We start from the raw sequence: 18973 nt of genomic DNA, 5'->3' as shown, positions 1-18973 counted from the left end.
AACTTGCTGCGGAGCATGAGCCAAGAAGAACAGGTCAAAATGTTCACATTAATCTGAGCTCAGCATTGGTGGAGGATACACTAAAGTAGTGCCTTTCTACAATGGCCTTCTCTTTATTTCTCTATTTGGCCTTAAATAAATAAATAAATGAACGAACTTCTCTCTTGGTGCTGTAATGATTCATAAAATTATCCCATTTCTTTACCTTGAGAAACTCATGGGTTCCTTTTCGCTCATTATCCATTTGCACTGTGAAGGCTCTTTTAAACGTTTTCTGCTGAAGTCTAATCTGGCTTTTCCTTTTACTCAGTGTAAAAGGGTAATCTGCACCGTCTCGTAAACCCTGTTCATTTACATTCATGAAGGCATCTTTCGGTTGCTGACAACAGGGGTGACCTATGAACTGGAAGTTCAGTGGCTGAATCCCTGGCTTCTCTAGTCTGTATGGTGAAGCATGCTTGGCAAGATACTGAACCCCGAGTTGCATACAGAGTGTTAGTGAGTTTTCAAATGTTAGACAAAGTGCTCAGGCATAGATAAAAGCACTGTATAAATAACTAGGTGAATGACATTTACAGTAAAAAGTGCACTCAGTGCTCAACTTGAGTGGAAGGGTGCTATGTAAGTACCAGTCTATTTACCAACGATACACCTACCTCCTTCTCTTACCTTGGCTAGATATTATGAAGTTGTTTTTTCCATAACTATGGAAATAATGCTGTTATTATGCGCTTCAGTGGTCTTCCATCATCTTCCAACTTTTTGGTGTTGCTGAGCCAGTGCATTCCTTCATTTTATGTAGTTGATTGTGGATTTGGCCATAGATTTTGCCATTTTGTCGTTGTTTTTTTTTTTTTACTTCCACCCTAACAAATCTTTTGACATCTCTCTGAATCCCATATTGCAAGCCCAACAAAGGAAATCAGCTCTTGATATTTCATCTGCTTAATTTGTCATGAAATAGCAAGGACACAGGCCTCCACGATTATGAAGCTGTAGATGTTATCTCGTTATAGAATAATATAATATTTGAAAAAATATATTATATTTGGGGTGACTGTGGCTCAGGGAGTAATCAGTTGCTGATATGAGGCCTGGCTGCTCCTTTCTGCACGCCAAAGTATCCTTCGGTATATGAATGTTAGATAGAAAGCACTTGCTTGCATGAATGGGTGAATGACAAGTGCTTTGAATGCTCAACTAGAGTAGAAAAGCTCTATATTATTAAATATATTATCAGCCAATTGGCTAAATCCTTTTGACCCTCTGAAAATGGGGAAACAGTGTAAAAATGGCTTTAATTCCTAAACAGATAAGCCCCTTAAATTATAGCTGGAAGTCTGCGCCCCAGTCACATCTTCACTGTTTGGTTTCAAATCTAAAGTGGTGGTTGAAATATTGCCTGGCGATAATAAATAAATAAATACAACTGTCAATTTCTACCTCAGCATAATATACAATGGACACCTAACTCTACATGTATGTCTTTTATTAAGGTCACACAGCCATGATTGGCTTAATGATGCTGTGACTTATTTATTATTAATGTTAAAACAGGTAAACAAAAAAGTTAAATTAGTGGAAATCAGCTGTGAATCATTCACATTTTTAAATGTGGAGATTTTTACTTGGAAATCTTTCAAATCTTTACTTAGCTACAGCCCTTGGGCTCATTATTTTGACTGGATGATGTTTTTAGGTGAAATGTAGGATAACGGTTTTTAATTCAGGGTCGATGTGGGGTTGAATTGACTGCATGTAGAACAGACCACTAAGGATTCGGTGCCCAGCAGCCACCTCCACTTTTAATCTATCCTTGTGTCACGTACAACTGCCACATTACTTTCAGTGTCCTCCAAAAATAATGGTTCTTTGCCACACTCTATATCCCTGCATACAAGACTAAAAATATGGACCTAATACTGTAGCTTCCAGCCAGATGGATGTATCACAGAGGAGGATTTTAGGACTTAGACTGCTCCAGATGAGCTCTTCAAGCAGCCAAGAAGACAAACACTTGAATGGCAAACCATCAGTGTGCCGGAGCTGATTTGCAAACACAGACAAACACTGAAAACCTGAAATGAACAGATTGATTATTTATCCAATCGCATTTAAAAAGATTGCATTCACATATTACAGTCATAGTGAAATATACCAATAAATAAAATGGTACACATTAGCCTGTGAAGAGGGTTCTGTGAACAATAGTGCTATGGATACACTCTCATGAGCTTTTTCTTCATGCCTGCGAATAGACCATCTCTAAAGTGTCAGAGATGATTTAACATTTAAAAGTTCACCCTTTAGCAGTTTCAACACTGACCGTGATGTGAGTAAAAAGACAGAAAAATAACCACAGTGGGAGATTACCCAACCATGCAATATGTACACTATGCCTTTAGATAAATAAAAGGGGAAGTTGTAAAGCCTTTTGAGCAAAAGCAAAAAATATACTTAAAAATCCAATGAAACAGTCTTTGAACTGAAGAAACGCGCTATTCAAGCGTACAACTGACACAAGAAATAAATGTGAATATCCCTTTGAAATGTTTAGAATTATAAAACAAAAAGTATGCCGTGGTCAAAAAAAGTGGCTTAATAGGGGCAATGGAGACAATTGTACGGTGGCCCTGAGAGGTCAAAGGAACTGCAACCAAAAGAAATACCAGCAATACCAGCAAACCAATGTTGAAGAAGCACACAAAGCACAACAGAACTGAAATAAAACACAATGGTAGTAGAAAAACACTCACAAACACTAAAAAAACCCCCAAAACAGAGTGTTATTGGTGAGGTATGTGACCAAACACCTGAAGAAGTGGCAACGATCTAGTTCTAAATGGCTAATAGCAAACATCTATCTGCAGTATTACACGAATCATATGAAAACATTGCATGTTTTTCTCCCTCACAACATGGATGAGTCGTATGCTCCTTTTAAGCGTGTCTCAGTGCAGTGTTTCGCAGCTGGTCCGTCGAATTAATGTCTCCCCCAAAAACACTTGTTTTTTTGCTTTGATTTAACTTCCACTGTGTTTTATTCGGCTTCTGTGTTTTGCTTTGCTTTTTTCATTTCCAATGTGTTTTGTATGCATTTGGAGAAAGTATCTGTTTGTTGGTGTTTTTAAGTCGCAGCGCACTTCTGAAGTTGCGTTTGACCTCTCTGGGACACCGTACAAATGTGAGGCGCATTGAGTGAATTGAAATTTGAAAACTGGAGCAAGTAAGACACAACCACTGCTACAAAATATACAATGTGCAAGTAACAGTCATAATAAGGTCAGTGTGTCATTAGTGTTGATTACGACTCCTTCCCTTTAAGTCAAGACACAACCTCTGCATTCAGATGCTTCGAACACTTTTTAGCTTGAAAAACAAACCATGACAACCTTGGATTAGTGATGTGAGGTGCTGCATTGCAGTTAGTCTGCATTCACTTCCACAGATTCCCTGAAGCAGAGACCCAGTACATTACAAGTCCTCTGAGGCTCTTGAGGCCGCTGAAATATTTTACACTGCTACACAAAGCACTCCATAAAATTCAGTGCATACTATAATAGACTCCTTGCTAAGGCAGCGCTTTAATTGTCACGTCACACTTCATAATAAGAGTGTAACTAGAAAATTTGAAATACATAAGTAGTGGAGCCATTTGACGACAAGCCGCGTTACTTCTCCGTTTCCTGTTTTGGGATTTAAGAGTTCAACAGCAGCGTGAAGCAAACAGAACCACAGAGGAGCTCTCCTGGCTGCCAGCTGTACAGAGCCGATTGAATTACAGCAAAAAGAAGAAGAAGAAGAAAAAGACCGTCACACTTTTAGACCAAGTTGTAGGCATCCAGGTGGCCCTGCAAGATGTGGTCCTTCACCGCGCAGAAGACAAACCGGACGTTGTCTGTGTCTGTGGCGCACGTGAAATGGGAGTAGATGATTTTTTTCTCATCTGGGTTAAGACTGACAAACATGTCTAATATGAATGCTTTTCCTGCGTTGACGTCCTGTGGAGGACCTAGAAGAAGGAAACAGCACAGGAATATTTTAGTAGTTGTGTAAAAGTGAAAAATTGTAAGTTAGATTCATGCATTTGCATGCACTGTAAAAAGGAGTGAGTGTGTTGTTGGTGATTGTAAGAGAAAGACTGTGCTATTTGACAGACACGGTGAATCAGCATAAATGAATGGACCAAGATGCTCATATTATCATGTTCTATTCAAATGTTCTTTGCAGTGAGTGCGCTAGTTCCCCTTACCGTCATACTCCGGGAAGTAGTCAACCAAATGTGAATACATGATTTTTTCCTCGAGTAAATCTATCTTGTTGAGGAACAAGATGATCGAGGATTCTTCGAACCACTTGTAGCTTATGATTGTCTTGAACAAGGCCATGCTTTCTTCCATTCGGTTCTGTGAAATATAAATAAAGAAAGAATGAACGGGAGCAAGCACAACAGACGTGAATCACTGCTGAAGAACAGCAGTACTTCACCAGTGATTGTCTGTGTGAGCAAATTCAATTGGCTGTAATCTCATCAAGTGAACAGGCCTCACTAAAAGGTGCCCTTTGTTGGACTAAAGTGACTTTAGAGCTCCCCCTGCAGTTGAACTATGAGCACTGCCACAAAAAAGGGCTGAGATGAGGTTTATCAATGTGGCCAGAAAGTGAGAGAGAGAGAAACAGACAGACAAAGAGAGAGAGTGAGAGAGAGAGAGAGAGAGGAGCTGGACTCTGCAGAAATCTAGGTCATCATTTCCACCTAACAGGTTTGGCCTTAAACAAAGGAAACAAAGTCCCTTTGTGTCCTACCCAGTGAGTTGATTTTTTTCATCCCAAAGTAAGCTCCTTTCTTTTCCCATGTAAGAAACACATATATATATATATATATATATATACACATCAGATTATTATTTTTAAGTCTGATTTTTACCTCATTGGAAGACTCAGCGAGGACCTGATCATACTCGCTAAGTGCCACCAGGAACATGATGGAAGTGACATTTTCAAAACAGTGGATCCATTTCCTCCTCTCTGAACGCTGGCCACCCACATCCACCATCCTACAGTCGCAGGTTTGAACCGGTGAAAAATATTAACGTAACATGAATGATGTTTCTTAAAAATGACAACAGGACCGCAGACAGCAATGTAAAGTACATAAACTGTTATATTAATGTGGTAAAAGCAGAGTTTGGAGGGAACCAATCAAACAACAGCTAATATAATCAGTGGCCAGACTGGTCAGTTCAAACAGGACGTTTCTTTCTAATTCTAGTGTGAACTCTACGTTCACACTGCAGGTCTTAATGCTCAATTCCGATTTTTTTATCAAATCCGATTTTTTTGTCTGCTTGTTCACACTACAAATAAAATGCGACAGCAAACACGCTCTAGTGTGAACGCTCAAAGCGGCCCGCATGCGCAAAAGAAGATGTCACACAGAACGCGCTCTGTTTAGACCCAGAGCAAACAATATTGTTTGACTGATTGCCCTTAATATAAAGACTTCGGACTTTATGTTTCCAAATTTTTGCTTTAAGTTATTTTGCTATTTACATAATAATGCAAATAACCTAATAATGATCCTTTTTGCTGTTTTAGAGGAGCGGTGCTTCAAAGGATAGTTGCAGATTTCTGTCAGAATCTGCAGAAAATACAGTAAAAATAAAATGTTCACATTTCTCCAACGTGGTCTTCCTAACAGTTTCACCGGATGGCAAGAAACCGTTCGCGATGTCTTCTCGGGCGCTTCTCCGGCGCCGATAATTGGCGTCTGTCTTGTGTCAGTGACGTAAAAGACGGATTTAATGCGACTTGACCGTTCACACAGCAGTCGCTTTCTAAAACATCGGATATGTATCGGATTCAGTACCACATACGAAAGTGACCCAGATCGGATTTGAAAATATCGGATTTGTGCCGTTCACACTGTCATACCAAGATCGGATACGGGTCGCATAGGGGCGAAAAAATCGGATTTGATGCGCTTTCGCCTGCAGTGTGAACGTAGCCTAATGTGCGTTACATTTTAATGGGCTTCCTGAAAATTAACATCTCAGTGTCCAGTTACCTAACACACAGTAGGTGGCTTTGAGAGATCATTTTGAAGTTGGACTGGGCTTCTCACAAAGTTTGACTAATTATCGACACAGTTAAACGTCACTATTTTCAGCATTAAAATTATATTTATTTTTCTAATTAACAAACATTTTCTTTTAGGGAAATTCACTTACTTGTTTGCTATATAACTATGAAATCAATTTAACAGACTTTTACTATGAAATAAGGACACTGGGGGCACTCTTCATGCAGAACTGCTCTGTGTGATCTGTCTGCTCTTGCGTAGCCGCCCAGGATGGCAGACTTGATGAACAAATTATATTTAGGGACGCAATGATAACTGGAGTCCAAGGGGTGAAAGTGTTACTAATGTGAGGAGAAACATCCTGCTTTAACATGTTACCTGATAACACTAGGTATCATCAGGGACAGTGTCATTGTTTTTGCAGGTATCTGGTTACCAATGAGGTTACAATTAAAAAGAAAAAAAAAAGCAGGATGGCCATTCGCTAGCAGTGAATGCACCATAATGATGTATACACACAATAGACATTGTACTAGGGAGGTAGAAGGGTAGAAGATTTTAAAACAGGTTACTGGATCTTTATATATATATAAGATATATATGTATCAATCCCTATAAGATAAGATGGCCTTTATTAGTCCCACAGGTGGGAAATTTGTTTTGTTACAGCAAAAGTGCAAAGTTATGTAGCAGAAATTAGAAAACACTGGAATATAGTGTAACATAAGGTAACATAATACCTCGAATTATGTTACCTGCTTGTAAGGAATGTTGCATTATTTTAATAGTATTTGTGGGTGACACCAACAAAAGAAAGGAAAAAAAACACTCACCTGAACACCACGCCCTCCAGGTCAAAAGGGTACTCTATGATACCGGTTGTGGGCACCCTCACCCTCAGCACATCTTGCTGAGTTGGCAGATACCCAGTATCGGAGATTCGATCCAAGTCATCCAGATAGCTAATAGCACAGGAGGAGGATAATGCAGCGTTAAGAAATGAAAATGAAAGCTGCTGACAGAAAGACTGATGAAGAAGCAGAACAGAGAGGGAGAGAAGGAAGACATTTATTTTGAATTATTTAAGTCATGGCTGTATCTGTTTCAGCCACGTAGCTGTAATGAATTATTTAGAATTTAAATGTGTTTCTTTTTTAACAACCTTAAATGGAAAAACTACTAAGCCTTTGTGTCCTTGGTGCATTAAAAAGACGGCTGGCAGATGAAACACAGGAAATTATTAGACAGTGTCTGAGGAGTTATTCTTCTGTGTACACTCACTATTTGGCTGAGTCTGAGAGCTGGTATTCCCGCTTCCGATTGTAACATTCCTGAATTCCCGGGTCGCTCCACAAGCTCTTCAAGGCATCAATGTATGGGTTGGTTAATGTTACCACCTTTTCCACATCAACCTTATTGACAGTTGTGGCGTTGGCCTGAGCATCACAATAACACATTGAAATTAACAACAACTTCAGAAAGAATAATTATTTTAATATCGTGTTATTTATAGGAAGCATCTCTTGCGCAACTGTCACCGCAGCATTATAGGTGACGAATCAGTCCGAGTGCTGGAAGGAAGGAGTGATGTCATCCGGTTTACCAAGATAACAGCTATGTGTTTTTTTCAAATACCAAACAAGATGGAATTAAGATTCTGATTCATGCTACCAATCATTTACTGAAACTAACTGTTCAACATATAAGCACATCATTTCGATACAGTAGGGGAAATCATTGTTCGAAAGAAACGAACGGTTTATATTTTTATGGTAATTTAATTTTAATAGAGGCAGAATATCAACCAAACCATATTACATAAAAGCTATACGTTGATTTTCTTGTCATTGAGTGAAATAAGTATTTGATCCCCTACAACGCAGCAGGAATGTGTGCCACGTACGGTCAATCAATCGATTGCGGATCGTCCTTTTTGAACTCGTTATGTGTATAAAGCACAACTTTCCAGAGAATCAGTTCCCTCCATTTTACGACTTTGGGCAAAATCAAAGAGCCAAGAATAAAAATAAGAAACCTAAAGGGTTTAGAGAGTTTCGGCAAAGAGGAGTGGGCCAAACTCCCCCCTGAGGTGTGTACATGCCTGGTGATGTGAGCAAACTTTCAAATTCAGCAGGCAGTCAAATAATTATTTCCCCCACTGTAAAAGAGAACTTTTTGATAGTCTGCAACAGACATGATGAAATTAGGCCCTGTTTAAACTACTGTCACAGGGGGTCTTTAAAAACCAATAAGTCCTATCTCTGAGCTTCCAAACATAAAACAATAAATCTGATTTAAAGGTATCTGTGTAGTGGTTTTTCCTGAGTATGTTATCAACAGCTGTTGTTTATAAATCGTGATTCTCAACCTAGCAGTCGAGCGTGTTAACCCCATCTGCGGGAATTTCGTGCATTGGTTTGCATGGCATTGTTGTGGGAGAGCAGCGGTACGAGTATGTTATACGGCAGCCATAAGTGAAAACGACACTGAAGAAATCAGACACAACGTGAAAGGAGCTGGGTTGCAAAGCAGCTTGCAGAGGCAGTACTAGCCACGGGAAGGCTAAAGCGGCTGAATTTGCATGCCCCCATATCAGATTTTTCCAACAGGAAGCACAGAAGGGCAGCAGTTCAGCAATCGGCTAATGAGAGCTGGCTTCAAGATCACATGGCCCGGCTACAATGATGCTAAAGCTAAATTAGTTGTAGCTTCCATTTCATTTATAACTGGCTAAATACACAGTTAAGTTAATTATACAACAAACTAAATGGTGCAAAAGATAGTGTGGGACTACCAGCTATGTTACTAAAACTAAAGTCATGTCATCATTCAAACTTAGCACTTTTGTCGAATGCTTTTATATCATGCTGATTCCTGGGTTTGAAACTGAATGACTCATGTCTTCTCAGAATTCTTAATCTCTAATTGCTCTTACCGTCCTAATTTGTTTCAGATTACACATAAACATTTCCCACAATGCATACACTCCATCCTCCCATTTAACTATAAGACACTTATCCTCAACCTGGAGTCCTAATGATTACTGATGGGTGAACTTGTATATCCTGTTTAGTTTACCCTCAGTGACTGCATCTCTTGAAATCTGCCTCGAAGCCTTACTATACAAGGTGCTCTTTCAGACATTTTTGCTTACGGGCAGCTGTGTTTGATGATCTGTCGTTTTTTTCCTACACTGGTAAACATGAGAATCAAAACCCATCATTAATGAAATTCCAGTGTTATGAAATATATGAATCGAACCGGCTGATTACACTTCAAGGTAACACTCAAGAACAGATATCTGTTTGTTGAGTCATATATTTTTCATAACGCAGAAGTTTTTGGAAGGGATTTTCCAGTTTGTTTGACTTTTTGTTTTTTCATGCTAATTAAAATGCTCCTGCTTCAAAATACACTCTCATTCTTCTCTTTGATGGTCCTGTTTTTCTTTTTTTTTACATTTTCTTCCCCCTGGAGTCACTGACCAACTGACAGCTATCAAAAAATCTTAGCATTTTACTAAAAGATTGTTCCTGCTTTTAATTCCACACCACTAATACAATGTAACTTACTCGCCTCCATCACTCAACAGCTGCCACTGTTTTATGCCTCAAATAATCACTTCCAGTGTCTACTTCATTTTTTATAGAGTTACTCAGTTTCTTATTTAAGACTCAAAAACACCATAGAAATACCACTGAGTATTCTTCTTACAGTATATTCCAGTATAGAGCTAGCTAACTGCAGTTATGAAAGTATCATTAAGGCAGTCATATGACTCTAGAGAGAAGTTGGCAACTGCCTTGTGTCCACCTTACTGATTGCCAGCAAAAAATGAGTATTCCTAGACTGGTTACAAGTAGTCGATGGAGGTCACTGGCATTTACTGTGAAACTGCTTAAGCTCCACATAAACCTAAAGAACAGTCAGTGACGCCATGCTGACCGCCGATCAGTAAGAAAGTGCATTACGCCATTGGTTGGCACTGGTTGCTTGTTTTTCATTGGCTGAAACAGGTCACAGAGAAATCATTCCTGCGGTTGCTTTGCTCACTGGCAGATTGGCACCCACAAAATAAAGCTGTGTCTTTTGAAACAAGCTACTTTCTACTGTATTGCAAAACCTTTAGTTTAAAGGAAAACGGCTTTGCGGTTTGTGTTAGCAAGTGTTTGCAGACAAGTCAGTGTCATCCATAACAGCCACAAGCAACCATTACACCGTGCTAGTGACCACAGTAAACACAAGGAGGTGTGACTTTTTGTGTAAACCTCTTACATAAAAAGTAAGCTGACACTATCACTTTGGACTTTATATGAGAAAATGCTTTCACAATAAAAGTCTAACCTGTGCGTTTAGTGAACCAAACAGTGGGAGCAAGCTTCACTAAGTTAAGATGTTCTCCTTCAGGTGAAAGCAAGCAAAAAGCTAGTTACCGAGGCAGGCTTTTATGTGAGCATATAAATTTAATCCAACTCGTTCCATTGTTCTTTTGGTTTTGTTTTTGGTTTGTTTTCTTTTTGTTTCAGAGAGGTTATACAAGGACTCAAATCTTTGGATGGGCCTTCTGTGCATTACTATAGATTCTAAGCTACCATTTCACCATTCAGGGAAGAGGTTTAGTGAACTGATATACTGAGTGCCTGATATCACCGCTCGCTAAATTATTCAAACAGACAGTCAATAGTTTATTCAATAATGAGCGATAAATTTGGTTTCCAGACAGGAGTCCAATGCACTTTTTTGTGTTCGGCATAGTTTGTGAACAGTGTAGTTGATTTGATAAATGCACGCACTTATTGCAGACACAGCGACTGATGTCTTGACCTCACTGACCTGCAGTCTCTCTGTGTTTCACTGCTGATTTATGCAAACTCACTGCATACAAACAGTGCCATCCTGTGAGCTTTTACAGAACACCACCAACACTACAGGAAAGAAAAAATATAACGCACATGCTGACTCAGATGATCACTGACATAGGCTCTCCTGGATTGCATCCTAACCTGGAGCTTTACCTAATGTAGTCTCTGTGTGTGAGCTAGCAAGTTTTTGTGATTAATACGCACCTGGTGTTTGTAAGACAGGAACAGATTCCTGTATGAATAATGGGGAATTCCTGATCTCTTACTTGTTTTTGGCTCAGGACTACCAGTTTTTACATGCTTGCAGTGTGACACTCTGTATACTTCAAAACGACAGCTCACTCCGTAAGTAGACAAAACTCTCTGGCAGCAGGATTGCAAAACTAAACACTGTTGCAAATTACCAGAAGTGCTTCACCCTAAATACACAGTAATACACACTGCAGGCTCTGTCAGTAAACCTTCCGCATGCTTCTGTGGGACTGTGTCTGATAAAAACCGCTTTCTCAATTTGTCTGAGCAAAGCAGCGAAGAAAGGACACAGGCCTACCTTGTTGTGCTCATTCTTGTAGGGGATCTGCAGTGTGTTCATGGCCTGGATCATGGCCTGCATGGCTGTGAAGATGTTCTGGTACACCAGCTGTTTGAAGCCTCTCTTGTCTTCATCAGAGTATCCACGGCCATGGATGATCCTCATCTGTTTAATGAACGTGCTCTTGCCACTTTCACCAGTTCCTAGCCAACAGGAGACATAAATGTAGTTTTATTCTTTATTCCCATCAAAATACCATCAATACAATGCACCTGTCCTCCCCTCTATACCTTATCACATCCAGATACTGTGTAAATCCAAGGGTCATTTTCATCCCCTCAAGTGATTCTTGATCCAATAAGAACACATGGAAAATCAGATTTTTAAAAATATATATATATATATATATATATGAAATATTTATTACAGAAAAAATCTATTGCAGACATTTTTTGTTTTGTTTTTTTTGTTGTTGTTTCTGTTTTTACAAAAAGATTTTTTATAATTACAGGACGATCAATAAGCTACCTGAGCATTTCCTGTAGTTTTACTTTTTTTATTTCTTACAATTTAAGCACAAAGAGACACAATTATGTTATTTACCACAACAGCAGGTAGAAAAAACTTAAAGTTTGAGATTTCTGGTCTAACTTGTTTTTATAGTGGTAGAAGAAGCATCTAGATTATTTACTTAAATAAAAACATCTTTAAACATATATAAGGAAAATGCTTTTAATTAAAGTCCTACTAAACTAAAAGTGCCTCAACTATAACTATTCATTATACAGAATTCCCTTTTTAAGTATATTATAGGATCCAGGTGATTATAGTTAACTAAAACTAAAAACTAAAGCAGATTTGAAGAAAACATTTTAGTTAAATTAAAACTAGACTTGTGCAAAAATGTAAACTATATAAAATAAGATTTAGTAAAAAGTATAGTGTCTGTGCTATTTCAGCTTGGCTGATGAGGCATCGATGTACGTGCTTATTGAGACTCTGGATGTCCACAAGATTGTGAGTCAACTGCTTTCAAAATATTCTGTGTTTTTATTTAGTTTTCCTAAATCATGCCTCTGACATATGCCCTCCATACAATAATAATTAAAAAGCCTAAATCTAACACTGAAACTAACAAAAACTAAACTGAAACTAAACCGTTTGAAACAGTAGAAAGTAAGTGAAACTAAACTGGATTGAAAACAAAAAGTCAAAATGAATTAAAATGAAAAACAAATTAGAAATCACAAAAACTCTGAAAGGAAATAATTAAAAAAAATGTTCAGTTATTAATGAGTACATTACTTGTAATTATAATTCATGCACTGACCTTTGGCTTAATGTAAAATAATAATGTATAATTTATTGATCGATTTAAGGCTATAAAACAAATATATATATAGATAAAATAACATTTGTCATAAAAAAATAATGACAGAAATATTTAACTAATACAGGTACGTCAGAACTTGTTTTACATTTTCCTGCTGATCCTGTTGACACATCCATCCATTTCACAATTATATTGTTTCTGTAAAACGTTCAACTGAAACAGTCGAGGATCACATATTTTATATATATTCGTGCGGTGTGTAAGCGATCAGCTGGTTTTTACTGTAAAACCCCCACTCTATCTGTCTGTTGACATTGAAATTCCTTCCTGGCTCACTTTGCGTCACACTGATAAGCTCTTGACTTTTTGACACCAGATCAAAATATCAACACTTTCAGTCTTTTCTTTAAGGTCCTAACATCAGGTGTTCATTCCCCAGTATTCTGAGTTTAGTGTTAGCATGCTAACGCAGTCAGCATAATAATCATTACATCACCTAATGGACTGCAAACTTTATAGCTGTGAGCATCAAAGCATGCTGATGTTAGCATTTAGCTTAAGGAGCAACTATGCCTGAGGTCTCACCAGCAGCACGAATGCAGACTGTCCTGTTTAGCAACATTGGATGGGGTTTTATAGCTCAGAGAAATAAACTATGGTCAGGTTATCACTAAACAGATGGTATACAGAGGATTGATTTTATTGCTTCATTTATTTATTTAGTTATGATCATGTAATATATTAACCCGATGTCCTCTTATGTAAACTTGGACATAACTTGCGTCAAATGTTACGTTTTGTCATCTCATGGGTGGCTGGTAGATTTATTAGAAGTTGCGACATTTCCCCGTGTAGCTGACAATGCAGAAATGACAGCGCTCTTTGGCCCCAGTGAGACAACCCCGTGCACAAATGAAAGCAACAGTATTTCTTTTAAAATGTTATTAGAGAGTACTTAAAGCGATGTGCACTGTTCTAATCTCAGGCTGAAACTGGTCGTGGGCAGAAATACAGAGTGCTGTCTACTGAAGCTAAAAGGTGGGTGACACGTTCAACATGACTCAGCTGCTTTTTAAAAACAGATTACACATGCTTGACTGCTTTAGACCTTCAACTTAATCACTGATGACGCATCCTTTGCCAAATAGTCAAATTAAATGTGGCACCTTATTAGGTACACCTGTTCAACTACTTATTTATGCAAACATCTGATGAGCCAATCATGTTGCAGGAACAGCATTTAGAACATAGTCAAGAGAAAATAGTTAAGTTTAAACTGAGCAGCCGACTGGGGAAGAAGGGTTATTGAAGTGACTTTGAATGTAGCGTGGTTGTTGGTGACAAACGGGCTAAGTATTTCAGAAACTGTTGATCTGCTGGGATTTTCCCACACTGCCATCTCAAAGGTTTACAGAGGATGGCCCAAACAAGAGAAAATATCCAGTGTGCGGCAGTCGTCTGGAAGAAAATATTTTGATGACGTCAGACGCCAGAGAAAAATGGCCACACCGCTTCGAGCTGTTACAAAGGCAAGTCGAAGAACCACTTGGCACGCAGAAGAGCGCACAAAGACCACACCCAGAACCGCTCCGGTCAGCTAAGAACAGGCAACCGAGGATATCATTTCCACGAACTTACCAAAATTAGACAGAAAATCAGAAAAATGTTTCCCACATTTACGAGTCTCAATTCCTGCCGCAACATTCGGATGGTAGGTGGTAGGGGTGCAACGGATCAAAAATCTCACGGTTCGGATCGGATCACGGTTTTAAAGTCACGGATCGGATCAATTTTCGGATCAGCAAAAATAGAAAAAAAAAGACAAAAATTCTACTCGCCGTTTACTTATTTAAGTATTTTTTGCCTATTAAAAAACATTCAACTGAAGACTCATTCCACGCACTTATATAAAAACAAATTAAGGTGCAATATGGACATTATGGACCATGCTGGGCAGCCTCTGCATCATCTGCACATGGCCATAAACAACCAGAGCAGTCTGTTCAGTGACAGGTTGCTTCTCCCAAAGTCAAGTCCTTTGTCCCACACGCCATCAAACTGTTTAACTCCTCGCTGGAGGGGAAACGGGGACAGAGGAGGGGGGAACAAGTAAGCTGTAGTGCCTTTTCACTGTGCAATAGTTTTTGTTAATATCCAACGGTGCAATAGACTCACAATACTTGAAATGTGCCGTTCCCTTGTATCCTTATTCCTATTTATTCTATTTATCCCTTTTGTATACTCTGTATTTATAAATGTGTAAACATTGTATATTTCTGCTCACATTCTGCAACTTCTGTGGGTGCTGTGCTACTGGAAACTGAATTTCCCGGAGGAACCCACCCGAGAAATAAATAAAGTTTCTTCTAATCTAATGTAATCTATAGGGCAGTGCAGGGCTTTGTATCTACCTCTCCGCTGTGATATAACGGGCGGTCACGGTCACGTGGCTTTCCGTTGCCCTGGAGCTCCACCCATTTGTAGTTGGAGCAACAGAAGATGCCTGGGACAGTTCAGCCATAACTTTAAACTTCTCCTGCTTATACATGCTTGGAAGGATCTTGTCACTGAAGTGGACGCGCAACGAGATATCATAGCGTGGCTCAAGCACGTTCATCACAGTTTAAACCTTGTTTTGCACAACAGACGACGGCCTCCCGTCTGCAGCTAAACACCCCATTAGCTTTTAGCTTTAGCCCGGTCGGACTGGGCAGCAAAGGGCTGCTTAAATGCCGCAAACTCCTCTGCTCCGCTACTTGGACCGCTAGCGCTACCGCTTGACAGACTGACGACGCGCACCATACACATACTTTTTTTTCTTTTTCGAATCTTCGGATCACGTGCGTACCGAACCGTGGAGTGGGATCGGTTCGGATTTCGGATAAACCGTGATCCGTTGCACCCCTAGTAGGTGGACACAACATGAAGCCATATTGTTGCTGACCATGTCCATCCTTTCATGACCACAGTGTAACCATCTTCTGATGCCTGCTTCCAGCACAGTAACACACTGTGTCACAAAGCTCTGGTTTCCTGAACATGACACCTCACAGTCACCAGATGTCAATCCAACACGGCCCTTTGGGATATGGTGAAACAGGAGGATTTGCATTTGGGACGCGCAGCCAACAAATCTTCAGCAGCTGTGTGATGCTGACACGTCAATACGGAACAAATCTCTGCTGTTAAATGTTGAATTTTTCCAGCACCTCAATGAATCTGTGACACAACGAATTAAAGCAGCTCTGAAAGTAGAAAGGAGTCCAACCCAGTAGTAGCAAGGAGTAACTAATGAAGTACCCAGTGCCTTGTAGTATACAGATGAGGACTGCAACTAGTATTTCTTTTCTGTACAGATTAAATGATGGCAGTGTTTTCTCATATCATGTTTTGTGCATAAAATTACCAAAACACAAAGAGACACACTGGGTTGGTTTGCTAGGCCAAAACCAGAAGTCATCACAAGTCACAGTGGAGCCCAGGCCATACTGGATTTTATGGGGCCAATTCTAAAGGAAGTTGAAAAAAAATGTATACCATCAACTAAAGTGAGGTTGATGAGGGAGGACTCATCACACTTCCAGGTATAACTGTTAGTAATAATGTTACTAACACATGTAGATTTGTCATATCTTTATACCTCATAAACTCTCCAAATCATGCAGAGATTATAAATGCAAACTAGGGTCAGGAAGCTACAGTCTAACATGCTCGTGGCTTACCACAAAAATGCTACAAAAGTAGCTGACCCAAGGCTAGTCGCATATTATTTCTTAAAAGGAAAAAAACCTAATGAGTGAGTATTCGAGCTTCTTTGTGTCATCTATGCCTGTCTGAACCAGCAATGCATACCAGAGGACTGCTTACTGTTGTGTAGAAGAAAAATGCTGTTATCAGATACACTGCACAGATCTGTTGACGGGCAGTTCTGAAGAACTGGAGGCAGTTGGCTCTGTTAACAGTCAACTGTTTTCTCGTGTCTCGCTGCTCTCCTTGAAGTTCTACGTAAGATGCCAAATAAAGATTAAACTGTGATGAGTTTTGTTGTAATACCAGTTCTTTTTTTTAAATACAAGAATGTTATCGTCTCATGAGACACGTACAGCAACCACTGATCAATGTCACCACAAACCACTAATGTACATAGACTTTGGTCCATGAAAAACTACTACAGTCAGGCCATATGTTGATGTCTTATCAACATATGGCCAAATGAAGTATATACACTTCATTTGGTACACATATTTCAATCCTACAAATCTGTGTAGTTAATCCCTTTTTTTTCTCATTTAAGACACAGTAGTAGCTAAAAGTAGTTAAAACTCTCTCACTGTGAGTACGTTTTGCATGGTTGCCCGTACTGTAACCACATTTTGCATTGTCTTTACACTGTAACTCACCTCACACAGCAAACTATGCACACGCCCTATGACAGGAACAGTGTTCACTAGTAAATGACGTGCATGTAAACTTTTGAACATGTAAATTGTGTGGTATATAGAACTATTCATGTCACCTCCGTGCTTTTTTATTTTACTTTGGGGTTTTTTCTGTTTACAATGTATTTTTATATATATCTTATATTTTACAGGCTTGAATGTCTACATTCCTTCAGGATCAATAAAGCACCTGTAAATTATTTTAAATAAATAAATAATAGTGAGAAAGTCTAAATATATATATATATATATATATATATATATATATATATATATATATATATATATATATATATACATATAAGTCTAACATTGTAACACGCAGTGCAGTCAATTCTTTACCTTAACTCAAGATTACTTTTTGAATATATATATTTTTTACATGCTTGCACTGTACACCTCTTACTCCACTGTTTATAATCTGCTTCCGCTCAGCCACAAAGGCATCATAACACACTCAAGTGCACTGAATCATGTTTACATCTATGTTTTGAGGGGCCCGATTCAAAGAGCAGACAGATGCTAAGTAGGCTGCGTTTATTCAAGTAGTCTTCTGAGACACAGCTTTCTTTTTTCTCCACTGCACTGCATGAATATAAGAGCTGCACTTGCTGCCTCATATGTCAAAACCGTAAATACAAATAATCAACATATAAGGCTGCTATATTTATGCAAGATTTTTTTTTAAATCGTTAAAACATTTGATGCATCAAATTTAATAATCAATTTGATATAACAGACGAGATGCAAAGACCCTCTTGAGGAGGCCACCTAACGTTTTTTGGGATGCTGCTTCTTAAGTGGAAGACCTGAAAACTTGTTCCACCTCTGACCTCTCATAGAGGTGTCACAGAGACCGTTTGATCCGTCTCTTACCCAGCAAAAGGAGCTTATATTCCCGTCGGGATTCCCTCTTGTCCCGGCGGAGCTGCCTCTCAATCTCATCGTTGATCCTCCGAGCCTCTTTGGCCTCCGGGCTGAGGCAGCATGCCCCCACGGAGCTCAAAATCATTCCTGGTTACAACTTCACCTTCCAAGGTAAACACACATACATACTGTTTGTTCATATAGCGAGCACTCCCCCCTTCCCTTCCTCAGTGTATCCTCGGGTCACAACACACAGTGATTATAGCCCACGGTAACTCTTTACTACAAGCTCCAGCAACTACTCCTCCCCCCCTCCCGGAGCTGGAAACAGAAGCTTTAGCAAATTTAAGGAAGTAAAGCAGCTGTTCTCGAGGCTGTTACCTTCTTCCTCTCCAGTAAAAGGGGAAATTAACTTTGTGCAATAAGTTGAGCAGACTGTAACGGCGACTGTGATAGCTGACGCTCCGGGCGTGGTGGACTGAATATGGCGGAGTTTTGACTTCAAAGCGCAACAAAATGACACAAAGATGATATCAATTTTTTTTTTTTTTTTTTTTAAAGTGGTTAAAAAGATCTACTCGGTAAATAAGATCCTGCAACCTTCTATCGCGTTATCCTCCTCTGCCTGCAGACTCCTTTATCCCGTCTCCCACCCCCCCACCAACTCTATCCACAGTGAAAACCAACAGTGCGCCATGTGACAGAGGGCTGTGCTGTGATGGGAAGCCGTGTGGGCTTTCACTATTACATTATAGGAGCAGATTTCCGGTGTTAACCAGCAAACTACGGATGCATGTGATAGAGCAACTGGCTGACACACTTCACCATGTCCGTAAACCAATTACATGTACTACAAAG

The 18973-nt window shown here is 39.3% G+C and overlaps 1 protein-coding gene across 1 annotated transcript; it reads right to left on the bottom strand.

Moving 5' to 3' along the window:
* Nucleotides 1–2084: 2084 nt before the first annotated feature.
* LOC116331721 (guanine nucleotide-binding protein G(q) subunit alpha-like) lies at nt 2085–18788 on the bottom strand. Its single transcript, XM_031754492.2, has 8 exons — nt 18497–18788; nt 18125–18278; nt 11495–11679; nt 7364–7518; nt 6916–7044; nt 4928–5057; nt 4253–4406; nt 2085–4012 (listed from the first exon to the last, which is right to left on the bottom strand). Exons 2-8 carry the CDS (start codon nt 18258–18260, stop codon nt 3822–3824), a joined length of 1080 nt encoding a protein of 359 aa, XP_031610352.1. The 5' UTR covers nt 18261–18278; nt 18497–18788; the 3' UTR covers nt 2085–3821.
* Nucleotides 18789–18973: the final 185 nt, after the last annotated feature.

This window comes from Oreochromis aureus, linkage group 7 (assembly GCF_013358895.1).
Source record: "Oreochromis aureus strain Israel breed Guangdong linkage group 7, ZZ_aureus, whole genome shotgun sequence".
In the NCBI taxonomy this organism is placed as follows: domain Eukaryota; kingdom Metazoa; phylum Chordata; class Actinopteri; order Cichliformes; family Cichlidae; genus Oreochromis; species Oreochromis aureus.
This window is presented reverse-complemented; position numbering and strand designations above follow the sequence as displayed.